This window comes from Rhinolophus ferrumequinum, chromosome 16 (genome assembly GCF_004115265.2).
Source record: "Rhinolophus ferrumequinum isolate MPI-CBG mRhiFer1 chromosome 16, mRhiFer1_v1.p, whole genome shotgun sequence".
NCBI lineage: Eukaryota > Metazoa > Chordata > Mammalia > Chiroptera > Rhinolophidae > Rhinolophus > Rhinolophus ferrumequinum.
The window spans coordinates 27,682,863-27,710,565 of NC_046299.1; the positions used below are offsets into that span (position 1 = coordinate 27,682,863).

The 27,703-nt window shown below is 39.3% G+C and overlaps 2 protein-coding genes and 1 pseudogene across 10 annotated transcripts in view; 2 read left to right on the top strand and 1 right to left on the bottom strand.

The window, feature by feature from the left end:
• TCTN3 (tectonic family member 3) overlaps nt 1-18,516 on the top strand; it is a 50,828-nt gene extending 32,312 nt beyond the window's left edge. For all 7 annotated transcript variants that reach the window (XM_033129955.1, XM_033129957.1, XM_033129958.1 and 4 more), the window contains 5 exons: nt 536-643; nt 1,065-1,159; nt 1,915-2,068; nt 4,928-5,065; nt 17,451-18,516. In XM_033129955.1, coding sequence (XP_032985846.1) covers nt 536-643; nt 1,065-1,159; nt 1,915-2,068; nt 4,928-5,065; nt 17,451-17,690 — 735 coding nt within the window. In that variant the 3' untranslated portion in view covers nt 17,691-18,516. The remainder of the gene's footprint in view (nt 1-535; nt 644-1,064; nt 1,160-1,914; nt 2,069-4,927; nt 5,066-17,450) is intronic.
• LOC117035835 (HIV Tat-specific factor 1-like) lies at nt 9,310-22,353 on the bottom strand (annotated as a pseudogene).
• Nucleotides 22,354-22,494: 141 nt separating this feature from the next.
• Nucleotides 22,495-27,703, top strand: part of ALDH18A1 (aldehyde dehydrogenase 18 family member A1) — a 38,309-nt gene continuing 33,100 nt past the window's right edge. For 2 of the 3 annotated variants that reach the window (XM_033129951.1, XM_033129953.1), the window contains exons 1-2: nt 22,495-22,647; nt 26,196-26,311. In XM_033129951.1, coding sequence (XP_032985842.1) covers nt 26,224-26,311 — 88 coding nt within the window. In that variant the 5' untranslated portion in view covers nt 22,495-22,647; nt 26,196-26,223. The remainder of the gene's footprint in view (nt 22,648-26,195; nt 26,312-27,703) is intronic. The other variant, XM_033129952.1, reaches the window with a different exon arrangement.

Sequence of the window (27,703 nt, forward strand, 5' to 3'; positions counted from 1 at the left end):
GGCATTCAGAGTTTTATTCATTTCCCACTTAATCTGCGTTTCTAATCTTGATCACCACCTTTAGGCTTTCTTCTGCTTCTTTCTTCTTTTTGAACCCAGCACAGTCTGGTTTCTTCCCAACTCTGCCCTCACGTCAGCAACCAAGTCTCATGTCCCTCAGAGTTCATCTCTGGAACATGTTTAGTTAATTAAAATACATTTCTAAATTACGTTTAAATTCCTTTCAGCCAGGCTGAACATAGCCCGAAATTGATAGTAATTTTTGAGAAACAGGGTTGATGGATCCTTCATTGTAATCCTTGGTAGAGCAGCATATAGTGAATTTCAATATTCAGATCACTCAGTACTTACTGAAGGGGGGAAAAACAGGAAAAGTCATTGGAGTAAAAATTTCTGCAAAATACTACACTGTGGAAGGAAGCCAGGTTGTTCAGTGCAGCTAACTTACTGTATTGCCTAAGGGAGGGCATGAAGCCGAGCAGTACAGGTAAGAGAACATGCTTTTCTCCATAGTGACTCTTCACTCTTTCTGCAGGCTTTTCGACAGAGCGCCACTGCTTCTCTCCCTGGTCCTAGAAGTGGGAATCCTGGCTATCTTGTGGGGAAGCCACTCTTGGCTCTAACTGGCGACTTCAGTCACAAAGTATCCTTCTTGGAGCTGGGTGGCCTGTTACAGCTTCATGAGAAAACTGTAGCTGCTGATTTTTTGGATTTTCCAATTCTGAGGTCCCCCCCATTTTTTAGGTATCCATGACTTCCAAACCATTAATACATTATGTTCTCAAATGTTGATGCAATCAAAGGCTTTAAAACTTATGTTAGACTGCCTAAAGGTGAGAGGATTGTGACTGATTTTTGTTTTAATGTATTTATATGCTGGTGTGTGGTTAACCATTTTTGGAAAATCACTAATTATCTCTGTGTTTTTTAATACTGGAGGAAGAATACAAATTGTGACTTGAACGATATCGTGATGGTAATAAAATACATACAGTGTTAAAGAAACAAGAAGAGCGCACCTTTTTTCCTGTTATGATATCCTTGACCATCACTTTCCACCTCAGATGACCCTCTTACAGAGCCAAGGTGATGGAACTTGCTCTGATAAGAGGCACGAAGTACAATTTGGAGTGAATGCAATGTCTGGGTGCAAGTTCAGGTAATTCTTTGCTTCTGCATCAATTCCTACAGTTTTGTCTCTGTCTGCAGGAATTATGTTGATATAGTAACTTTTATATTTTGAATGAGAGTTCAGAGAACTCTTTTATATGATAAACCCACAGCTAACATCATATTCAATGGGGAAAAGCTAAAACCATTCCCCTTAAGATCAGGAAGGTTGCCCACTTTCTCCACTTCTATTCAACATAGTTCTGGAACATCTAGCCACAGCAATCAGACAGGAAAAAGAAATAAAAGTCATCCAAATTGGTAAGGAGGAAGTAAAATTGTCATTGTATGCTGATGACATGATACCATATATAGAGAAGCCAAGGACTCCACCAAAAAACTATTAGCGCCGATAGATGAATTTAGTAAAGTAGCAGGATACAAAATTAATATTCAGAAATCAGTGAAATCAGCTAGTTAGGAATAGTCTCATCTAAATAATATTGCTAAGAGTTTTTTGACAGTCCTCTATACCTACTAAGGATTATTTTCCTCCAATTTATTTTGTAGTATTATTATTATTTTTAATACTTATTTTATCTATATTTTTAAGGAGTCCGCAGCTTATAGTGGCTCATGCAGGGATCGAACCGGCAATCTTGGTGTTATTAGCACCATGCTCTCACCAACTGAGCTAACTGGCTCTCCCTATAGTATTATTTCTAACATTTTGGATTCATACATTAGGATGGTTATAGTATTATGTTAGCATTGGACTCCAGCCTCTGTGGTGTTTAATTTCAGGCTGAAAAATGTGGACTGCAGTCGCTTGCAGCAGGACATGTATCAGACTCTTCATGGAAGGCCCAGACCAGAACATGTTGCTATCTTTGGTAATGCCAACCCAGCCCAGAAGGGAGAATGGACCAGAATCCTCAGCAGGAACTGCAGCGTTTCAGTAAGGAGAGAAATATATCTTGTGGAGACTCAACTTCCCCTTTTTGTTTGTAAATTACTGTTACTAAAATTAAAACCAACCCTATTTCCCTAGATGATGTGGTTGTCATAGAAGGAAGATAATGCAGTTGTCTTAAGAAGAATGTAAGAAATCATGCCCTTTTGATGTCATTATTTCAGGTTAGGTTTATACCTAACATTTTCCTTACTTGGGGAAAAATTTGAAGGTAAAAAATGTAGAAATTTATCAAGGCCATGCTCTGTGGTTCTAAATCAACCTGACTCATAGTAAGAATAAATATTAGTATATTTCATCTATATACCAAATATTCTCTTATATGCTTGAATGTTGGTCATTACAGATTCTTTGAGGTTGAAATTGTGTTCTTTCTGTTTGTTATAAAAACTTATATTTTTACATTTACTTTTAATACAAATACATTAACAGGCTAAAAATTCAAACCATGTAGAATGGTATAAATGAAGAGTAAAAACCTCGACACTCCCACCCCAGAAGTAACCTCATTTAGCTGCTTCAGCTCTTACTTTTCCTGGTGGCCCACTACATCCGTGTATAGCAGGTATATCGCTAGACTCCAGTCTAAGTAAAATAAGGAAATCTGCTGTGCTATTCTATCTTCTTCTTTTGCCTACCCCCATCTCCTCACTTTAGTCAGCTGTACCTTAATCTTATTTCTTTTTATTTAAAAGTTTAAATTATTTTTCTGTATAAGTAATACATACACTTGGTTTGAAATTCAAAAAGTACAGAATAAAAATCTTTCTCCAAGGCAGCTCTTCCCTTCCACAGACGCAACCAAAGTTACTAGTTTCTTTCCTTCCATAGATAATACATGCTCATACAAGTAAATACTCTTACATTCTTTTTTTTAAGTCCAAATGATATAATATCATAAATACTGCTCTGCACCTTGGTTTTTTTCACTTGATCTTAGAGTTTGTTCCATGTCAGTACGTACTAAGCCTCCTCATTCTTTGCATAGTATAGTTGCATAATATTCCATTATACAGATGAACCATAATTTCACTTATTTAACCAGTTTTATTGGTGGACATTCATCTTGTTTTCAGTCTTTTGCTATTACACACAATGCAACATTTTATAACCTCATTCAGGTACTGTTTCATACATGTGAGAATAAACCTATGAGATAAATCCTAGAAGTAGAATTGTTAGATCAAAGGTTACATGCATTTAAAAATTTAATAAATATTGCTAATTCATTCCCCATACGGATTGTACCAATTTATGGTCCCACAACCCATGAGACTGCTTGTTACCCCTTCATCAATACTGCTATCAAACTGTTTCATCTTTGCTCATCTGATAAGTGAAAAATAGCATACCAGTGAGTTTTATTTTTCTCTCTGAGCAAGGTTGAGTAATCTTGACATATGGTTTAACAATTTGTATATTCTTTATTATCTAATTATATCCCTTACCCATTTTTATTGAATTACTGGTCTTATGACTTATAGGAAATCTTTATGTATTTGAGAAATAGGCTCTTTTCTGTGGTATGATTTGCAGATATGTTTTCCCAGTTTGTTATTTGTCTTTTGACTTTGGTTATGGTGTTTTTTGCCATGCAGAGTTGATTTTTATGTTGTGAAATTCATCAGTCTTTTTTTTTTTACATTGGAGTTTTAGTTCTGATTTTGAAAGGCCTTTCCCCTTAGAGATTATTTTTAAAGTGCCATGTTTCCCTTTCTCAGCACAATTATGACTTTATCCTTTGTATACTTCTTTCCTTTTTAGGAGATTTGGGAGGATAAGAAAACACATATACTTGATCCAGTCTTTAAGAAACTGAAGTCAAATTGAGTTCTCTTAAACCTCAAAGCCATACTGAGGGAATGTGGTTTGGGGTGATACATGGCTGAATGCAGGAAGGGGTTGGTTAGTGACAAGGAGAATTTGGAACCCTCAGACATTGTCGGTGGGACTGCAAAATGGTGCAGCCACTTGGAAAACAGTTGGACAGTTCCTTAATAAATTAAACATAAATATGGTCTATTTATGGTCTAAATATAAATATGGTTCTATTCCTAGTTTATACATGTTATTACCTATGTCTAAGACTTACTACAGAAAAGTATGAAGCTAGAAAAGCTCAAGGCATAGTTGAGGATAGTTTGTATCTGCTAAGTTATAGTAACCTCCTGATTGATATGCTCACTTCCATTAATCCTTCCTGCATCTTGGAATCAGTCCTCCTAGAAGCAGGCTACTTGGTTGCACTTCCTAATCTAACACTGAAATGTCTTCCTTAGCCTTTCACTGTCCCTGGGTTCAGGTCCTTTGCTTCAGTCATGTGGTCTGCTCAGGGCCAGTACCTCGGACATGCCTGGCACATAGGAGACACTCAGTAACTATTATTCACGTTAATCAATGAATGTCCCTCCATGGCATCATGTGCTGTTCTAGTTGTATACCTTTTCATATGCCTTTTTATGTCTCTCTGCCTGAATTTTCCTTTAATCACTGTTTCTCCCAATCAGATATTACTCATTCCAGTTTCATGAAGCCATCCTCAAGCAGAAATGGATGTTTCTCCTTCTGGCATGCCATAACTCTGACTATGCACCACTCACTGAGAACTTCTTATAACCATAGTACATGGGCTCATGTTTTATTAATCTATTAGTAATTTCCATTTTAGAATTTTACTTTTCCTAAGATCAAGGACAATAATGTGGTCTAGTGTGAACTTTTGTGTTCTTTCTCTAAGCCTTCTGTTATTTTATAACGTTTAAGAAATAATGGCTACTAAATGTATGGTGACTGACTATAGAAACCATCAGCAATTCAAGCAGATGCTTCTTTATCTTTCTGCAGGCTACACATTGTACTTCCTGCTGTGTCATACCCGTTTCCCTGGAGATCCAGGTATTATGGGCGTATATAGGTCTCCAGTCCAACCCACAAGCTCATGTATCAAGAGCCAGATTCCAATACCAGTGCCAGTCCAGACAGGTAAGTCATGGCTCATAAAGGACCACTAAGCCTCATAAAGCCTAGAGTGTCTGTCAGCCATTTGATGACCAGATCATTTTTAACTTCTGAGAGTCAATTTTTGGCTAGAGTGAGCTGACATTACTTTCAAGTTGATCCTCCCTGCCTGCTTACTGAAATTAGCATGTTGTCATGGTGAATACAGTCTGTATTCTTTTTCCCGATTTTTTAATTTCCTGTACCCAGACTATAGTATAGGTTAATTTCTTCTTAAATTATCATACCAGTATTACTGTACTGGTTGATTCAACCACAGAAAACATTTTCTGTAACTGTGTATTCAATGTGATAGTCATACACTTATCAGAGTCTCTGAGCCTGTTGATTGTTTTTAAAGTTACTTCTGCAGCTAGTTTGGAGTCATCAATTCATGGTTGATTGTGCTCCATTAAAATAAATAAATAATTTTAGTATGTTGTAAACGTATTTTTTAAATGCTAGACACTAATGGGTCACAATTTGCAATTTGAAATATACTTTTAGAGAATACATCTCTGACTACATTTAAAGCTAATTATATTGTTTTATTTAATATCTTTTATTATAATTTAAAGTTGGCAGTGTTTAATATCTCAATGAAATAGCATGTGCTAGAAAAACTACCAATATAGTTAGTAATTCTTAATCTTACGGACCCCACATTGAGAATCTGTTGAAAGCTATTCACTTACTAGAAAAATGCACAGACACACATTTTTTATATAGGTTCAAGGGATTTGTTGATTTATTGAAGCCAGGGTAAGAACTTCTGCTACAATCTCGTAATTAAATAGGCAGTATATTAGGAAGGATAAAGAACACTAAACAAAATAAGAATAATTCAGAGTTAGAATTTAGAAATAACTGCTACAAAAGAGAGTGCTAGGAAGTAGCTAGATTGGTGAAACAAGGGTTCTATTTCTATTTTCTGTTGATGGCTTGGAGAATACCAACTGACCTCTCTTCCAAGAAGGGACAATAGTACCACTACCAGTGGAGCTGATCATTGTACAGTCAGTAAAGTTTCTGTCACTAAAGTCTTTTCTTTTTCAAGGATCAATCAACCACTATTTGCCTCTCTCTCTTAATGAATATTATACTATAGAAGTACTTTGCCCACTTCTATGGTTCTTAATAGCCTCTATAGACATCCTTACCTAGTTCACAGGGTTTTTTATCTTATTACCTGTTTGTTTGTTTTTTAAAGATTTTATTGGGGAAGGGGAACAGGACTTTATTGGGGAACAGTGTGTACTTCCAGGACTTTTTTCCAAGTAAAGTTGTTGTCCTTTCAATCTTAGTTGTGGAGGGTGCCGTTCAGCTTCAAGTTGTTGTTCTTTCAGTCTTAGTTGTGGCGGGCTCAGCTCAGCTCCAGGTCCAGTTGCCATTGCTAGTTGCAGAGGGCGCAGCCCACCATCCCATGCGGGAGTCGAACAGGCAACCTTGTGGTTGAGAGACCAGGCTCCAACCGACTGAGCCATCCGGGAGCTCAGCGGCAGCTCAGCTCAAGGTGCCGTGTTCAATCTTAGTTGCAGGGGGTGCTGCCCACCATCCCTTGCGGGACTCGAGGAATTGAACTGACAACTTTGTGGTTGAGAGCCCGCGCTCCAACCAACAGAGCCATCCAGGAGGCAGCTCAGCTCAAGGTGCCGTGTTCAATCTTAGTTGCAGGGGGCAGAGCCCATCATCCCTTGCGGGACTCGAGGCGTTGAACAGGCAACCTTGTGGTTGAGAGCCCACTGGCCCATGTGAGAATCGAACCGGCAGCCTTCGGAGTTAGGAGCATGGAGCTCTAACCGCCTGAGCCACCGGGCCGGCCTTACCTGTTTTTTTAAAGGAACTTTTGAAAGTTATGCTCGTTATTCCACATGCTAACCTATATAACCATTTGAGATCTCTCCCTGATACATGATGTTTAATTTTAACATATTTATTCTCTTCACTCATTTGAAAATCTCAGTAATTTCATTGACATCTTTAAAATAAGTGAGGGGACTTAAATTTTTTCATTGGCTTCTCCTTCAATATATGTTTGTCCCTAAGAAAATATGGAGAAATAATGGGGACATTATCTGGAAGAATACTGTCATGCACTGCATAATGACATTTCAGTCAACAACCATGTATATGGCGGTGGTCCCATAAGATTATAAAGGAGCTGAAAAATTCTTATCATCTAGTGACTTCATAGCACTCGTAAAATCATAGTGTAACACATTACTCACATGTTTATGGTGATGCTGGTGTAAAACTTACTTTGTACTGCCTATTGTACAAACCTATTGTACTGCCAGTCATATAAAGTGCAACACATACCATGTTTCCCTGAAAATAAGACTGGGTCTTATATTAAGTTTTGCTCCAGTAGACGCATTAGGGCATATTTTCAGGGGATGTCTTATTGTTTCATGTACAACAATCTACATTTATTCAAATACAGTCATGTCATCATCTTCTGGAATACCGTCATAACGTACTAAATGCGTCGTCCGTCTGGCTGACGAGCTTAACTGGGGCTTATTTTCAGAGTAGGTCTTATTTTCAGGGAAACATGGTACAATTACAGTAATAGGATATAACAGCTAGGTTTGTGTAAGTGCACTCTATGACATTTGCACAAGTCACCTAATGACTCATTTCTCAAAATGCATCCCCATTGTTAAGCAGCGTATGGACTGTGTTATATATAAATAATTCATTGTTTTTCAGAGATTATTATTCTCCTTAATTTAAGTTTATGTAAATCACTAGTTCTCCTAAAATCAGTGTTAATACCATAAGCTAACTTCTCCTTAAAAATAATATACTTATTTGAAGAAAAATTACCTTTAAATAGTCACTTAACAATATGCTTTATAGTTAAATAAGTTCTAGCCATCGTAATAGAAATCACCATATCTTATTGTGTTAGATTAAAAGAGACTCATGAATGTAACAAACAGATGCAGTTCATGTTTTTGCTTTGGGATTCTGAGTTGGACAAAGAATTGTAAAGCACATTTTGGAATAGTTGGGAAAACTTGTACTATATGTACTATATGTACTGTATTTTAGAATATGTACTATACTTTATGTACTATATTTTAGATAGAAAGAAATATTACTAACACAAAAGGGTAGAGGTTAACTTTTTTAAAAAGCAGATTACAAAACAGCCTGTACAATTTGATCTCATTTGATTAACAATGCATATGTGGATGTTTTGTGTATAGAGACATAGATGTTAATAGTGATATTTTTAGTGATAGAAATAGTGTTTTTCTTATTTTCTTTAACTCTTTACAATCTAATTTACTACTTTTGTAATAAACTTAAAGTCACTAGGAAAACATCTAAAAATAGCTAGATGTTATTTTAAAGATGAATTCAGTTTCATTCACACTAGTGTGGAAAAACATGAAATACTTAGGAACAAATTAGCAAAAGGAGTGTAAGACCTCTTCACTATAAAACATTAATGAGAGAAATTACAGGGAACCTGAATTAATGAAGAGATATACCATGTTCATGAAGTAGAAGACTCAGCATTAAGGTATCTATCCCTCATAGATCTGTAGCTTAAATGCAAACCCCCCAAAAAACCCTAGCAGGCATTTTTGTGGAAATTGACAAGCTGATTATAGAATTTACATGAAAATTCAAATGTCTTAGAACAACCAAAGCAATTTTGAAAATGAACAAAGTTGGAGGACTCAATCTACTGATTTCTAGATTTACTCTAAATCTCAGACAGTGTGGTACTGATATAAGGATAGGAAAATAGAGCAGTGAGACAGAATGAAGAGTCAAAAGAACATGTGCACAAATTAAATCAATTCAATGGGAAAAGGACTTTTTTTTTAAACAGTTAGTGTGGGAACAACTGGATAAAACTGGAACTACTAGATAAACATATGGGGGGGGGTAAATCAACTAACTTCATATACAAAAAGTATTTATGCCTGGATCATAGACCTTAAATCCAGAGTCATAAAGCTTCTAAAAGAAACATAGGAGAATATCTTTGCAAATTTGAGGTAGGCAAATATTTCTTGAACAGGAAACAAAAATCATTAAATCTCTGCTCATCAAAAGATACCATTATGAAAATGAAAAGGCAGGCTGTAGTTTGGGAAAAAATATTGTCTGACAACAAATTCATGTCCAGAATATAAAAAGAACACCTATAAATAAATAACACAAGGAACCCACCCCCCCAAAAAAAAACCCTAAAAATGAACAAAAGATTTGAACAGATAACTTTATTTATAAAAAAAGATAAACAAATGGCTAGTAAACACGAAAAAGTGCTCAATATCATTAGTCTTTAGGGATATACAAGTTAAAAACCACAAGATAACTACTCACTGGAATATTCAATAGACTATTCACTAGAATAGCTAAAATCAAAAAGATTGATAACGTGAAATGTCATAATATAGGACAACTGAAATTCCCATACATCACTAGTAGGAATGAAAAATGGTACAACCTCTTGGTCTTTACAAATTCATCTTCCCTATATCCAGCAATTTTACTCCTGTATATTTACCCATAAGAAATTAAAACATATGTCCAAAACAAGACTTGTATCAGAATGTTCACAGCAGCCTTATTCATGATAGCACAAGACTGGAAACAACCCAATATCCATCATCAAGAAAATGAGCAAATTGTGGTGTATTCACACAGTGCCATACTACTCAGCAATAAAACAATTGCTGGTATACAAAAAAACATGGATGAATCGCAAAAACATTTGTCTTGAGTGAAAGAAAACAAACACACAAAAATACACTGTAAGATTCCATTTGTATGAAGTAGAATAGGCAAAACTACAGTGACAAAAGTCAGAAGGTAGTTGCTTCTGGGAAAGGGACAGGGAATATACTGAAAAGAGGCACAAAGGAATTCTCTGAGAATATGGACATATTCCAGATCTTGTTTTGGGTGTTGGCTACATAGCATATACAACTGTCAAAACTAACTGAACACTTAAGATTTATTGCATATAAATTATGGCTCAATAAAAAAGTTAAAATGAAACAAAAAGACACTTTTAAGAAAAATGGGAGAAAAAAGCCACTGACTGGGGAAAATATTTGCAATACACATACCAGGCAAAGTTCTTGTATGTATTATAGAATAAAAAAACTCTCTCAGCTCAATAATGAGTTACACACCTGAGCCAAAGAGGAATTTATCCTAGTTCATAGTCTAAAACATGTAGCCACAAAACATACCGAGATGGTATCTACAGCTTTTTTTCTGATAATGATAGTTTTCATTTGTAATGATTTGACATGCAGATTAATATATAATGGTTTAAAAGTTGAGATTATAAAAATGTACTGTAGTAATATGTAGGGTGTATTTCTTACTACCAAAGCTAAACAGAATCTAATCCAAACTTTTCATGTTGTTACAAGGTAAATCTTATTTTGGAACAGTGGATTTTGGTGCAAGTAAACTGAACTGAAGGGGAAAAAAAAATCCCCTAAACCTCACAGAATGTTAAAACAGAACTGTTGGTGGTGATTTCTGAAGTAAACAGCATATTATAGCTTACGGTAGAAATAAATCAATCATACATAAAAACTGGATCCCTAGTAAAAGAAATGGGCTGACTTGGCTATATTCCTTTTATTGTCTTTTTTCCGCTGCATATTAACAACTTATTTTTATTTCTGAATATCATAAATTTCAACCAGAATATTTGAAAAAATATTGTGCACGCACTGAACAATCTGACAAAGGGCAAGTATCCAGTTTAGTTACATTACGCTATGAAGTTTTAACTGACAATTTTAGATTTAAAACCAGTAAGTACAGGTGACAATGAAAACGGCAATGCATTAATCTGATAGCATTCTACCACTATGCACGTGCTCATGTTACACTACTAGTAATTACCCTGGAGCATAGGCAAAATGTAGATGGAGGAATTGCCCTCAAAAGCCAATTTTAAGGGATTAAAAATCATCATCTTCATCATCATCACTAGTGAGGACAAAGCTGCTGCCGGTGGACAGGGGCCCTTCTTCCTGAACATTCCCCAAACTACCCACAGTCCATCTCTCGTCAGAATCATCAACTTCTCGCTGGAATCCTCATTGAACAACTTCTGGTCTCATCATCTTCAAACATCTTGGCATCTATTATATATCTTCATCCTCCTTTGCATCTACTGCTTTGTCTGAATCTTCAAACATTTTTTTGTTTGCATCATCTTCCTCCTTTTTCATCACCATCTTCAAGCCTCTTTTCATCTGTATCTCCTTCGTCTTCTTTTTCATTGGACTCATCACCAAAAACTTATTCATATGCATCTTCCTCTCCTTCCTTTGCATCTGACTCTTCATCAAACTCTCTCAGAGCCTTCCTCATCAAACACTTTATCAGAACTGTCATCTTCAAATTCTGATTTTTCAGGGTAATTTTCTTCTAAGGGTAACATTCTTCTAATGTCATTTTCGAGGACATTTTCATTAAACTCCTTGTCAGAGCCGTCCTCATCAAACTCTTTTGAGGCCATTTTCTTCAAATTCTTTTTTTGGAGCCATCTTTAAACTGCTTTTCAGAGCAGGCTTCCGATTCTCTTTCCCAGACATCTTCTTCAGACTCCTTTTCAAGGCCATTCTCTTCACAATCATTTTTGAGTTTCTTCTTTTTGGATTCTCCTTTGGGGTTATTCTCTTTGGACATTTTTTTAGGACTACACTCTTCAAACTCTTTTTCAGAACTGGCTTCTCCAGACTCTCTTTCAGGGTAGTCGTCTTCATGCTCTCTTTTGCAGCAGCCTTCCTCAGGCTTCCTTTCAAGGCAGTCTTCTTCACCCTTTTTTTCAAGGCCACTTTTTTCAGCATCTTTGTCAGAAGTATCTTCTTCAAATTCTCCCCCATCTTCTTTTTCCAACTTCTTCTCATCTATAGGTTCTTCAAATGCCATTTCAGCTGCGGCTTCTTGAACATTCATTTTAGATGTGCTAGGGTGCTCCAAAAGATGCCTTACTCTAGAAGGCCCTGGCCTTTCTGAAGCACAGATGGAATTTGAATGCTGAAGACCTTTATCGGCCTTGGGAGAATTGAGGAAAGCCTCCCATCCTTTTAGCCTTTCCTCCCTTTCTCTTGTGGTTTCCTCTACCTGATAATCTGTCGTCCCATCCCATGCTTGGGCAGTGATTTGACGGCCACCAAACCACCGTCCATTGAGGGTTTGAATACAATAGTCAGCTTCCTCTGGATCCCTGAAGGACACAGAGGCCACACCATCTGGGTGTCTATCAAAGAGAAGGAGCTTCCTAATTTGTCCAAACTTTGAACACTCTACTCGAAGGTCTTCTCTGATCTCATTCAGCACCAAAGGATCATCCTCAAAATCTACAGGATGAAACATATTCTTGATGATGACGACTTGCTCATGACGCATTCGGGATGGCCCAGCTCTTCTCTCAGGTCTCCAATCCAACTGCTTTTGTTGCAAAGACAGCTTTTTCTTGTAGTCCTTGCACTTCTTCTTCTTCTTTGAGGCATCATATTCCCCTTTCAGTTGAAACTTTGCCACCTCAACATGTAATTTGTAGCCTCTAATTTCATCTTCATCCAAAAATTTTAATGCAAGATCCACAGATTCCCTCTTCAAATAACAGCAAAGCCCATCTCCTTTAAGATTTCCTTCATTATCTTTGTAAAGCTTGACCTTAAATTCTTCTGTTTGAGGATCTCTCATAATAATGCCAAACTTGGACATGAGCTGTATAAATTCATCCACTGTAATGTCTGGAGGCAAACCAGACACATACACATTTGTATTTCTGTCTTCTTCAACATGAAACCATCCTGATTCAGCCTTTCTCTTTTCTCCCTTCTTTTTGGAATCAATGGGTTCAGGGGGTTTTCTTTGTGGCAGTTCCTCTGCAGGACTAGCACTGACATCCTGTACATTTGCAGTAGAGCTAGACACACAATCATTAGAAAAGCCATAATTGGCCTGATATGTAGCAATGAAATCTTCAGTTATCTTGGGGAACCAAGCCTTCTTGTCCAGGTCCCACTCGTAGGGGGTGTCATTCGGTTGTTGCCCAAAAGAATAGATTTCTCCACCGGGATCTTTCTGGGTGTCTCCATCCTTGGTGTCTCCGTACAATTCTTGCATTCTCAACTGCTCATCAAAGTCGTCCTTCTCATCCAAGTTGTTGCCGCTCATGTTGCTGATTTAGCCCAGGGGCAGGATCCAGGTGAGCTAAGAGGCAAAGATGAGGCTGTAGGAGAACAGAGAAAATGAGATCTGTAGCTCTCGGCCCGCGCCTTGCCACCCCCGCAACGTGCCTTCCCGCGGCACCCCAGCAGCCCCCCGGGAAGTTGGGTCACATAGCGGCCACACTGTCCCCCGTTCTGCCAACCCTCTGTGTGTGCGCTGATGCTCTCCTTTAATTGTGTTGATAACAGAAATAAGATCACTGGACTTTGAGGGAATTTGTTTTTTGGGATTTTTCACTCCAGTGTTTTTGCTGGACATGCTAAACATTTTGCCTAGGTATAACTTAAAATGCAAATAGGAAAAATTTAGACTTTAAAATTCAAATATAACACACTTAACTAAGAAAGCTTGTTCTTTATGTGGTACTAAAACACAGGTTCTAAAATGGGTCAGTAATATTCAGTATTACCTAGTGACCCAGCAAGTGCATTCAAGTTCCTTTTAATTTGATTGGAATATCTACTAGACTGCATTTGTTCTAAACCTCTACACAGTTATGGAGACAATATTTTTAACATAAGAATAAGCACTTCATTTGACATGTTAATTAATAAATAAGTACATGAATGAATGAAGCACAACCTTTAGGGATCCTAAGATTACAGTGTGGTGAGAAGGATAAGGGGTCAAGATGATCTGTAATTGCTGGCTCTTAAATGGCTATGGCATACTTTCTAGCTTGTGATTTATTATCACTTGTTACTTTATATGATTTTCCTGCCTTCAAAAATACCTCTATTCATTTGTCAAAAATGAAGTCATTATTGAGTGCTTACTCTTGGCCAAGTACCATGCTGGGTGCTAGGTATGGTAAACAAGATAAACACTGTCCCTGTTCTTATGGAAGGCATAGGGCAATAATGAGGTGAAGCTTAGAACAGTTTTAGAAATTCCCCAGGAGATGCTGATGACCTGGGCCCAGGTGGGGGTTGTGAGGGCTGCAGGAAGTAGACAAGAGTTCAGAAGGTTTAGGGATGTCATAGGTAGGACACGATTGCTTAGATGCGGAGTTTGAGGGAAAATTAGTCTAGGATGATGGATACGTTTTTAATTTGGGAATTTCATTCAATTCTTTTATATCTTATATGTGATACCCTGTTGATCACCAAATATAATTTTGCTTTTTGCAGTAACCCTTATATTTTTCACCCCCAGCTCCCCACACACACTTTGTTTTTTCTTCTATTTGGTAGGTATTCCTACGGTTTCATTCTCTTTTTTGTCTTGTTTGTTTTGGAAGGCTGTCCTCAAGCTACTGGAACTCATTTTGCCTGTAGAGTGCCTGGAAATATACATTTCCCAGATGGCCCTTAGCCAGTGTCTTAAGGGTGAAAGAATATGAAAGCCCAACTACCTTGCCTTGGATTGGAACAACACAAGTTGTTGGGATTGTGAAGCCTACCTTACATTTCAGAGTTCCCCTGCAGATTGGGCTAATGCTAAGTAATAGTATATTTTCTCAATTTAACTAATCTTTGTATAATTTATCAAAATAACATACATATATTTTTAAGGGCAAAAAATGCCAGAAAAGAGGATCTCTTAGCAAAAAAAAAAAAAAGTCTCATATCCCCCTTGCCAGCCTGCTTTTCAGAAATTACCTGTTAAACTCTTAATCTTTTTTCTGGTACTTACCCTCAATTTCTAAGCAATATTTATAGTTATCTTTTGAATCAGGAGTTTATAGATAATCTATTGACTTCCTATTTTGGTGGGTGAGTTAGTCGCCGCCTATCCCTCCCACTACTCTCCCAATGTAGTTATACCAAAAAGTTTTATTAAATCAATGAGTGTTTCATTATTAAGATTATATAAATGTACATGATGAGCCAAGGAATTAAATATTTGTGAAACTTTTTACTTTTCCTGAAATTGGGGCTGTGGAACTGCCAGATGTCAGTATCTTTACGTATTTTGCTGGAACTGTTAATTTTCTTCAGAAAAGACCCTCCTGACTGAAGGGTATGGGTAAAAGACCATCTGTCAGCATTTTGGTGCTAGATAAAGAAACGGATTTCGTTATACAGAGTAATTTCCCTGTTTTTAGTTCCATACCTCACTTTGCTCTTTTCTGGGCCAGCATCTCTACATCCAGAATGTCTCTGGTTTGAATTGTCCAGTCTCTTCTTGAGGTAGGGAGAGGGTTGTTGCTTGACTGTACTGAGGGGGTTCCTTTAGTAACTATTTTCTGTCCCTACCTCATCCCTGACTGCTGTTATGTCCTATTATTGAGTCTTTCAGGATTCTACAAAGATCTACTTGCTCCCAGTCTCTGAAGGCTTTTAGGTTTGGCCTTCTTTCCCTCTGAGAAACCTTGCCTCCATCTGCTTTCTATATTCACATATTGTGATATCTCTCCATTTCAGTAAAGATGGAGTTTTAATTTTTTTATATCTGTTTCTTATTGGATTGGAGTGCTTTTGAGATATAGAGGGAGAAGACATGTCCTTATGTTGCCATCTTAAAATCAAGTCTAGTAGTAGTTCTTGATGAGCATATATCTTGGGTTAGTCTGTAAAAAGTTCAAAAAGAACTTTTATCATGTGGGTTTTCGCAGCCATTGAAACACTACCATAGGCTTAAAAATATGTATTAATATATATTACACTCTTCCATCTAAGACCAGTACCCCAGTTCTAACCATAGTTCCCAAATGTACTGCTAGTAGGCAGTTTAAAATTTGCCCTCCCCCTAAAGGCTCTGAAGAGAGTCAGAGCAGCATGTTAATTAAATCAACTCCTAGACAATATTGAACCCAAGGCTGAAAATCCATTCCCTATTCTATTTCCCATCCCAAAGTATTTCTAGCCATTCCAGCCAATATAGCTCATCAGGCATTCTGCAAATGAGATTACATAACAAATATTAGCAATATGCTTCAATAATGTCAACTGCAAAGATTTGCTCCAAAAACTGAATATATAACCTCTTCCCATTATAAAGTTCCTAGAGAAAAAGTCCTAACAGTAAATCCTTTCATAAGTTAAAGTCCAAAGAAAGTTTATTACTTATTCTTCTTTGTCTAGTTAGTCTCAGCCAGCCTCCATGCCTAGCTGGAATCAAGATTTCCTTGTCAGCTTCGGCCTAAGCTGGCTGTCCTTGTAATGTATGTGGCTCTTACAGTGCCTCAGAAATTACATTAGTTCTTATTCCCTCGTGAGCTTAACTGTTTACAAAAAAGAATCCAAAGAGTTAATATGACATGCAGGATTATCACAGCACTGGCCCCACATGCATTTAAAACAAACAAACAAACAAACAAAAAAACAGTTCCTAGAAGGGTTATTCTGGGCAAAACTATGTTCCTAGCCTGGTATTTACTGTTGTCAAAGACCACAGCAGATAATATGTGGCATCAGAGTGAAGGAAGGTAAATGGAGGGAATCTTTATTTCTGGTTTAACAAGATAGTTTATTTACTGTCAAATTATAATCAGAAGTTTGCTTGTTGAGCACAGTTAGAGCAAAGGGACTTCATTTTAGATAAACACAATTCCAGTCATCAGGCCATGACTGTATCTACCAAAAGCTATGTATATTATATTAGATCAGATACTTGAGTCAGCTTGACAAGGTCTCTTCTGGGAGTATCTTTTTATTTAACTTGAATTGGTGGGTGGTTGGGAGGATGCTTTCAAAGCCTGAAATTCTGTAAACCTGATTTTTTTTAATCTACGTTATTGAGTTCTTTGCTTTTTCCATGAAGTTTCAAATTTCTTTCTGCAGTTGAAGAAGGAATGGAATTGTCGCTACTACTTCCACTAGTACATGTATACCGTTTCAGAGCCTGGAGCCCCTGGGACATGATAAAGTAGAGCTGTTAAGCACACAGTAGCAGCAGTTTTGCCATCTGGCCTCTCTGATATCAGGCAGCTACCCAGTTGGGGGAAGCTAGAGTCAGTCTTGAAGTAGATGTAACTGTTCACAGTTCTGGTGTCATGGACTGTTTCTAAGAAACTCATTTCCTTGTGTCTCATAGAAAGAGAACTACATAGGACCAATATGAAAAAAAAGGTATCTCTTGCTTAGAGCAATTTGGTTTCAGTCTTCAGGGAAAGTAATAATAGTCAAGTGGAGGGCTTTTTGAATGGGTACCAAGTGCTGATCTATCATGGAATTTCTTACTGCAGGATTCCCAACAAGTAACAGAAGAAGTATCTTTGACAACTATTGTGACCTTTGTGGACATAACCCAGAAGCCAGAGCCTCCACGGGGCCAACCCAGATTGGACTGGAAACTGCCATTCGACTTCTTCTTTCCTTTCAAAGTGGCATTCAGCAAAGGAGCAGACTCTCAGAAAGGCTCAGTCGCTCCCATCCTTGCCCTGTGTCTCTTACTACTTGGAGTTCTTAGCCTAGAGACTGAGTGAGAAAAGGAGAAGAATCAGGTTTTAGTTTCCCTATGGGAAGTCCTGCAGCAGCCTACTTCTGTTGGCTAATGACCATAGAGCACTTAGGATAATAGAGGACCTAACTGAAGGAATCTTTGTACATGAGAAGAGATTTCAGAAAAGCAATAAAAATATTCACCCTAGCTCTCTGCTGAGAACTCTGCAAAATATCAGATACACATGAGGTTCTATACTTCTCAAACAGGGAAGAACACAAAGAGCCCCCCCTCCAGCCCTTCAACTCGTGTTACGCCTGCTAAAGGTTTGCACAGCCTTCATCCATCTGCTCACAGGCACACTTGGGCCCAACACCAAAAGGAACATGTTACTACCGTCCCCCAGATGAACTTGGGAATAGCTGTCCTCTGGACTTGAAACAAGCTGACTGTTCAGAACAGAAAACTGCTGGCTACCGGTATATATTTTATCTGGCTCCTCCCCTCTCCCTGGGACCACACTGCCCAGGCATGTGTGAGGAAAGCAATTCTTTCTACTCAATTTCCAAAATGAATGTGGAATCCCAGCCCTCTTTGCTACTAGTAAATGACATACCATTCATTTCTGCTCTTTCCTTCCCACCTCTGGGTAAGGAGAAATAAAACTGATTGAGAGCTTTGTTGTACTAATTCCAACAGCACATAGAAGTTAACTGACATGTGGTCAGCCTCATGATTATTTTTCTATATATGTGAGGTTTAAAAAGAGGAAAACATTTTGATAACACAGCATAATAGAATTTAAATCACAGGACTTGGGTTCTTTTCCTGGGACATAGACTCTCTGAAGATCCCACTTGTGGGGCACTGTGAGTTCAGCACGAAATCTGTTTGTTTAGCATACGGCACTGGCAACGTGCAAAGGGCAGTGCATGCCTGTGGGCGTGGTTTGGTCCTACCTGCATGACCAACTCAGAGAGTCTGGCTTTCAGAGAAAACTACTTTAAAAGATAATTTCCTATTACTATTTCTAGGTGTGTGTGTGGGGACGGGGGCAACGTCCAACAATAAGGGATTAGAATGTTGTACAACCACTGAACATTCAGTAAACCTGCCTTTATTACCATACAAAAACATTCATGATCTGTTTTTACTGAATAAAACAGACTAACAAATAGTACATACACTCTGTGGTCCTATTTTTGTAAAACAAAACATACATATGTGTTCATAGGCAAACAAAAAGTCTGGAAGACTAACATGTCAAAATTGGGGATCTTTAAAAAACTAATAAGCATTTCCAATTTTTATAATCAGAAAATACTTGCTGTCCAGAAAGAACTTGTTTGTTGTATATAAGAATGTCCCTTATTTGTGAATAACTTCTCTTTTTTATTGATGTATTTGTTTAGCATTCTGTGCCTGTCTTTTAAAGTGGGGGGTCCTGAAATGTCAGTCACATCCATAATCGTCTGGGGTGCTTTATAAAAAATGCTGATTCCTGGGCCCTACCCCTAGAGATTCTAATTCACTGGTGGGAAGTGCTGACTCTAAGAATCTGTATTTTTAAAAAGCTTTCCTGGTGCTTCTAAAGTACAGCCTGGTTTGTGAAACTACAAAGTGATGTTGCATAGTGTGGCTGAACCTGGTTTCATTTAAGTGTTGGTCCTGTCATTGGCAACTCATGTAATACGGCTACCAGCCTGGCCTACTCCCATCACTAACACTCTGCTGAAGGGGTGGACCCAGTTTCCGTGTTCACTTTACCTGCGTGCCCCCTCTTCTCCCTGCCACTGTTGATGACCAAAAATGGTTCTGGACCAAATTAGGCCAATAAGATTTTCTTTGTAGGAATTTGGAACTGAGACCAAGTCTAGAAGTCAGTCGGGAATCGGCACTAAGGAAATTTTAGGGCTGAGGAAGCCATTCTCTATCAAATATTCACTAAAGAAGAATCTATTTTTGTAAAAGGAGGAAAAAAAAGATATGTACAGAGAAGTGTAAATAAGAGACCCGGAGATGGAGGATAGTCTTGGTTCCCAGCTTACAGTTCCCTATACCACCTCTTACAAGATCCAATTTTATCTCTTGCTCTTGGAGACTATAAGTTGTTCCTTCTAGTAAATTGCCTTGCTTTAATAAGTTTCTACTATTAGCAATTAAAGCTGAGACTAAGATAACTTAAACTAGTACTCTATAGCATGTAAAGAAGCCGTCTTCAATCCTGCATTTTTATAGTCCAATTCTAAGTAGTCCACTTCCTACATGATTTTCTGGTCATGTCCAATTCTTCCATTTGCTGAGACCAAAGTTAAATCCCTCCTATCAAAAAACACTTAAAAAAAAAAATCATGCAGGCCAGATACCGTGGCTGAATCATTTCCTTGATTTCTGTGAAAAGGCAAACTAGCTGATAATTCTGGTATTTGATTTTTCCCAATCCACAGTCACATATCCTACTCCTTTCTCTTTACTGGAGTAGAATATTAATAGTAAAACAGTAATGAAAATAAAATAACAGTAATAAAGTTGAAAATGTTTGGACAATGCTAAAGGATTTTCATATTTGATCCTAACAACCCTACAGACAAGTAGTATATAGAATAGACAGGGACAGTGTTATTAGCCCATTTCTTATTTGAGAAAACTAAGTCCAAAGAAATTGAATTCATTCATTTATCAAATATCATCTGTTAGGTGTCAGGAATATACTTCCCTGCTCTCAGGAGCTTATATTCTAGCAGGGAAGGCAGACAAGCAGTCACCATAAGGTCTTCCTGAACGAAGGTCTCTGCCTCTAATGGCTTTAACTATACCCACATTACCTAATTTGTTCTACCGTGTTTCCCCGAAAATAAGACCTAGCTGGACAATCAGCTCTTAAAGTGTCTTTTGGAGCAAAAATTAATATAAGACCTGGTCTTATATTGTAGTAAAATAAGACCCGGTCTTATATCATGTTAGATAGACCGGGTTTTATAGTAAGATAAGTGAGAATCTTAAAAGCTGAGATTCCACAAGAAGCTACTGGAGGGCAGTTTTCCTTTTCCTTTGTATCCCCCACCCTATTTCAAACCTAAAGTGCTCAAAACTCAACACAAGTTCGGTGTTCTCGTTCTTTACATAAAAGAACTGCTCCCCTCATCTATTTCCTAACTCACTGTATTGCAGCACCACCATATTTGCAGGTACCTCCTCCCTTGTCTCACCCTCTCACTTTCACGTAGTAACTGCTGCCATCTCTTCCTCCTTTATATTCCCCACTCACTGCTGGAGATTTTTTTCCAGCAATCATTTCTTGGGCCTTTGCAATAGGCTAAGTAACCTCCAAGCTTCTACCCCTCGTTAACTGATTTCTTACACGCAAATCTCATGCCATTCCATGAAAATAAATGAAAAGCCACGGTTCTCTCTCTCAGGATAAAATTCAAAATCTTTAGCATGGCACAGAAATCTTTTTGGATGGTGGCCTCTGACCAACCACCTCTCCTGTCATGTCTCACATGCAGCCTCTTATAGGGTGTCTCAGGCTTCTGCCCAGTCCATTCCTTCTTCCTCATATGATCTTGCTCCCTCTTCTAGGTGAACTACTTATTTCTTGTCCTGCAAAGCATAATTTGAATGTCTACTCTCTTTTTAAAGACTTGTCTAAATCCCTGGGCACCCCCTCCTCTAAAATTAATCACATTCATGTTGTAACCATTTGTTCATCTATCTGTCTCTCCCATAAGGCTGTGGACTCATCTAGGGTGGGGACAATGATGTCCTACATACCTGGGGAATGCCTGGCATGTAAAGTTGCCAATGTTTAATGAATAAGGGAATGACTGAATAGGCTCAGCAACGTTCTCAGGGACGACTACAGAAGGGTTAGTAAGAGGCCTGCCTTGTCACCGACCTCCACTCACGTGCTGCACCCCTCCTGACCTCCCATCACGCCCAGCACTATTTTGGGCCTGGGCAGGAACAGACCCTTGGAACAACATACAGCAAGCAGGAGAGTAGGAGAGAGTTTGAACTCTAACTTTGAGAGGATCCACATTCACTTCTGGAATAGTTACAGCTGCCTGGGATTAAATACAATCACCATGTTTCCCAGAAAATAAGACCTACCCCCAAAATAAGTCCCAGTTAAGATCGTCAGCCAGACGGACGCATTTAGTACATTATGAGATGTTCCAGAAGAAGATGACACTACTGTAGAATAAATGTAATTGTTGTACATGAAAAAATAAGACATCCCCTGAAAATACACCCTAACGTGTCTTTTGGAGCAAAAATTAGGATAAGACCTGGTCTTATTTTCGGGGAAACACAGAATTTTTGTGCAATATTCTCACCAATGCCCTTGCTGAAGGAGAGTTGGGCTGGGACCCTTAGGGAAACCTCCAGACAATTGGGGGCAAATCATTTTATCGCAGTGCCAAAATTTTCCCACTTAAACAGCAGAAGACTGCTGGGAGTGTGGGTGGGCTCTGTAAATAACTGTACATTGATCCAACCTATTTTCGAGGTGTGCCTGGGATATAATGATCACTAAAAAACACACCTAATGGGTTTTACCAGCAGCTGAGGGATCCAGGCAAATTTTCGGCCTCCCTGAAAAGTCCGATGGGTCGGCTCTTCGACACTGTTAGGCCGCGGTCCTCTCCTGAGACGTGGTCGTTCACCAGGACAACTTCAGGCCCGCCTCCCGGCGTCCACCGGGGCCTCGGTGGGCGGGGCCCGCCACGTGGAGCGGGCACCGGATTCTCAGACGGGGCCTACGCGGTTGCCGCAGCGTAGCTCCGGGCCCGTGCGTAGCCCCACGTCAACAGCGGAGGCCCCGCGGCCTGGCTTTATTCCTACGCCGCTGACGTCACGTCATCTTGCGGGACGTGGACGGAAGAAAAAGGAAAGAAAGCCAGCGCCAGAATCGGCTTCGCGTAGACTGAGGGCTAGGCATTGGGACAGGACGCCGGCGGCGGCGGTAGTGAGACTCGGCGGCGGCTGCGAGGCAGGTACGCGGCGGGCGGCGGTGGCGTGGCGCCGGCGCCTCTGCAGGGGCTGATGCGGCGCCCGGGCGGAGACAAGAGATGGTGTGCGCGCCGGACCGCGGACGACCATGGGCTGTAGGGGCGCTGCGGGAGCAGGAGCCACGTGGCCTGGGGTCGGGCCCCCGAGTGGGCGTGGGCATGGGCGCGTGCGGAGGGATGGAGGCTGGCCGGGCCGCTCAGGGAGCGCTGCAGGGCCCCGTGCTGTCCCATATGCCAGGGCATAGAGGCTTCAGGGTCTGGGGGAATTTTCGGGCACCGGACCTCCTGGCCTCCCACGTGTACATCCAAATGGAGGAACTGCCCCAGGTGGAGGCTTGAAGACTCGGCGGACCCCTTCTCGTCCGGGAGTCCGGATCCAGCTGCCAGTGCACCTGCCTCGGTGTGGCTGTTTTACCCTGGTTTGTAACTGGCCACACGCTCTCAGGGGCCTGTGTGTGCAGTCCCCCGCAGCCCTTCTGGCTTTCGCTATCTTCTCAAAACCAGGCAGGACCCCCGCAGCTGGGGAATCCGCGTACGACCTCCTTTGGCAGTATGGCACAAGGTCTGTGAATAGTTCCTGACACATGTGCACCCAGATTCCCCACCCCCATCATTATCCCCTGTTCTCAGGTGGTGAGATTTATCATCCTGTCTTTGTCTTTAAGTGAACTGTATACAGAGCCTGTGTTTCTGGGTGAAGTTTGTTGAGACTAAAGTTCTCTGTCCAAATCAGTAAGATAAGAGTTTTCTGTTTAAAACCTATAAAGAGGTATATCCTGAGTCAAAACATGGAAACTTGTTTCAACTGCTGAGTTTGCGTCTAGACACACGCAGACACAAACACCCTTTGCTCCCTGGAATCAGCTGTCTGCTTTTGAGATCGTAATAAACTCTGGCAGGATGAACCATTATAGTGTGGGGAGGCGAGGTGGGGCTAGTCAGAGGTACTGTACAGGGGAAAGGCCGGGAGGCTTGGTTTTTAGGTCATTCTTCAATCTAATAACTTAGTGACCTTAAACATTCAGAGCTTGCAATTAAATTACTGTAGATAAGAGCAGGGTAAACAGTCCATAAGTATAACTTGTGATTATATTCATCAGAGAATATTTATTGAATTCTTTTGTGCCTGTGACAGGTCCTGAAGGAAATATGGAAATGGTTGTAAGATATCTTTAGTGCCTAAAAGACAGAAGGAGGAAAACTGACATTTATTGAGCGTCTGTTGCAACCAGGCATTCCATGCATTGTCTTATTTAATTTTCACAGTGATCTCATGAGGTCCTTACTGTGATTGTCCCTGATTTACAAATGAGGAAACTGAGGCCTAGAAAGATGAAGTAAACTTCCATAAGGCACACTGTAAGTGCAGAGCTCGAAACCAAATCTTTCCAACTCCAAAGTCCATGTTCCCCATCCTGTTGACCATGCTGTCAGTAGGAAGTTTATAATCCAGCTGGGAAAAGCCGCAGTAACACATGGATTGGTAAAAGGCTCACTTGTAGGATGAGATCCAATTTTGAATGCTAGAGTTGCTGTGGAAGGTTCATGAAGGAGATGGAACTAGAATGTTAATGCCCCAGTTTATTTTACCCTCGTCGACGGAAAAACATCCAGCCTAAGAGAAAGCTTATAAGAGTTTATTTGAGCCAAACTGACAACAATCGCCGGAAAGCAAATTCTCAACGGACTGAGAAAATGCTCTGGAAAAATGGCCGTTTTGCAATTTACTTTATACATTCGAATCAAAGGAGGAAGATTACTTGAAATTCATTGGTTGTAGATGAAGAGGGTGGGAGAAAGCAAAAAGGGGAAATCTCTGGGATTGGATAAAAAGCAAAATGGAGACACACTTCTTTTACATTCGTGAGTACAGGATAGTTAATAGCATTTTACAGCACATACAAATGGTATTTGGGGAACAAGATAACAATGAAAGATTTTGTTTCCTGCTCTGGTGTGGTGGGTTGTGCCCCTTGGGGAGGGGGGGTTCTCAGGAAAAAGGATTACTCTGACATTCCAAGGGTATGTTATCTTAGATGCAAAAAGACAACAAATAGGCTCACTTAAGGTAAAAATTGACCTTTGTCACCTCTGAGGTTTGTAGCCATGTATTCATCCTTCATCGGATGTGCCCACATTTAAAATGCCAGCCATTTGCAAGCATTGCCACTCTCTCCCAGGGATGCAGGAGTGTTCTCCAGATTCTTGTGGACAGCAGGAAGAAGGACATGGCAACAGCCTCTGACCCTTCCTCCCTCTTCTTGTGTCAGCAAGTATCATGCTGACATGACATGTCAAATATGTGGTTTTCAGAGATCTGTTGGGGGTGATAGCAGGAAGATGGACATGGCTGCTTATTGGATGTTGGATCTGTTTTGATCTGTTGGAGGCTCACTAATGGTGTAAAAATTATAGTGAAGACTTAGTATCTGTACATACAGGGTCTGACAATTATGTTTGCAAACTCGTTGCAACGAAGTTGCTAACCATTTTTGGTATCAGAGGGATTATTCATTATGAATTTGTATCAACTGGACAAACAGTTAACCAAGTTTACTATTTGGAAGTGCTGATAAAGCTGCGTGAAAAAGTTAGATGACCTGAACTTTTCGCCAACAATTCATGGCTCTTACATCACGACAATGCACCAGCTCACATGGCACTGTCTGTGAGGGAGTTTTTAGCCAGTAAACAATTAACTGTATTGGAACACCCTCCCTACTCATTTGATCTGGCCCCCATTGACTTCTTTCTTTCCTCAAGAAAAAGGAAATACTAACAGGAAGACATTTTGATGACATTCAAGACATCCAGGGTACTACAACGACAGTTCTGATGTCCATTCCAGAAAAAGAGTTCCAAAATTGCTTTGAAAGGTAGACTAGACACTGGTGTCAGTGCATAGCTTCCCAAGGGGAGTACTTCGAAGGTGACTGTAGTGATATTCAACAATGAGGTATGTAGCGCTTTTTCCTAGGATGAGTTCGTGAACTTAATTGTCAGACCTTGTAAACACTATACCGTAAAGACTTTTTGTCACTCAAAATATTCATAATCCACAGCAGCCAGGTGGCTCAGTTGGTTAGAGCACGTGCTGTTAACAACAAGGTTGCCTGTTCGACTCCTGCATGGGATGATGGGCTGCACACCCCGCAACTAGATTGAAAATGGCAACTGAACTTGGAGCTGATGGGTCCTGGGAAAACACACTGTTCCCCAATAAAATCCTGGAAATACACACTGTTCCCCTTCCCCAATAAAATCTTAAAAAAAAAAAATTCATAATCCTTACTTGCCATATGTTTACATAAAAACTAAAGTGGTCTAGGAAAAGGGTAGAGTGGAGCCTGGGAAGGAGCCATGTGGTTTTTTCTCTCTTCTACACTATACAGAGGAGGTGGGAGTTTCCCTAATACAGAGGGGTTTGGAGTAGGAAGGTCAAGTTTTTACTTTGAGTGTGGGGAAGTGGAGGAAAATAAAATGAACTGTCTAGTATTTTTCATTATTCATTTTTTAAAAAATGCGTCCTTCAGGCACTTTGACCAGTGACCACATCACACCATGTTGAGTCAAGTCTACCGCTCTGGGTTCCAGCCCTTCAACCAGCGTCTCCTGCCCTGGGCCCAATCCACAGCGCTCTCCAGATATCGTACGTACCACAGGAAACTTAGAAGTATGTGGGAAGTTTGGTCGGAGTATGTTTCAACCAAGGTTTTAATGGAGGGAAAATATAAGTAATTTGGCAGAAAGGACAAAGACAGGAAGCTTCCAAGAAAGCAGGCTACACTGGTGAAATGTTCTAACTGTTTGTATTTATCCATAAAGTGAAACTTTTGGACGTGATAGGTGGTTTATGGAACAGAATCTGGTGGGGATTTCACGGATATATACTTACATCCAAACTCATCAAGTGTGTACACTAACTTTATACAACTTTTAGTATTTCAAGTAAATAATTCAACATTTAAAAATTTTAAAAAAAGTGTTACTATATTCATTCCCCCCAAATTTTTTACATGCTGTTTTTGTTTATTATGTTTTTTGTAATTAAGTATTTAATTTTGAGATAATAATAGATTCATTAGCAGTTAGAAGGACTAAAACAGAGATGTTCCTTAGACCCTTTACCCACTTCTCCCACTATCTTGACAGAGTCAAGATAAGAATATTCCATCACTACAGGATCCTTCAAGTTTCTCCTTTTAGCCACCCCCCTCCTCTCTGTCCCTAACCCCTGGCAACCTCGACTCTGTTCTCCATTCTTATAATTTTGTCATTTCAAAAATGTTATATAAATGGAATCCTACAGTATATGACCATTGGGAATGGCTATTTTTAACTCAGCATAATTCTCTGGAGACTCATCCAAGTTGTGTGTATAAGTTGGTACCTTTTTATTACTGAGTAATAATTAATGGTATGGGTGTACCACAGTGTAACACTTCATACATTGAAGGGCATCTAGTTATTTCCCTTTTTTGACTGCTATGCAAAAGGTCACTATGAACATTTATGTACAGGATTTTATGTGAACATAGTTTTCGTTTGTCTGGGATAGATGCCCAAGGGTTCAATTGCTGGGCCATATGGTAGTTAGTTTTGTAAGAAACTGCCAAACTTTTTGTAGAGTGGCTGTACCATTTTATATTCACACCAGCAATGTATGAGTGATCCACTTTCTGTTTTATCCTTACCAGAATTTGATTTTGTCACTTTTTTATCTTATTCATTCTTATAGATATGTAATAATAATCTCATTGTGGTTTTAACTTGCTTTTCCCTAGTGGCTAATGATGTTAAACATCTTTTCATGTGCTTATTCGTCGTCTATGTATCTTTTTCAGTGAAATGTCATTTGCTCATTTTTAATTGGATTGTTTGGGTTTTTACTGTTGAGTTTTGAGAGTTCTTTTTATATTCTAGATAACCAGTCCTTGGACAGATACGTGATTTGAAAATATTTCTTCCAGTTTGTAGCTTGTCATTTCATTCTCTTAACGGTCTTTCACAGAGGAAAGTTTGTTTGTTTGTTTGTTTTTTC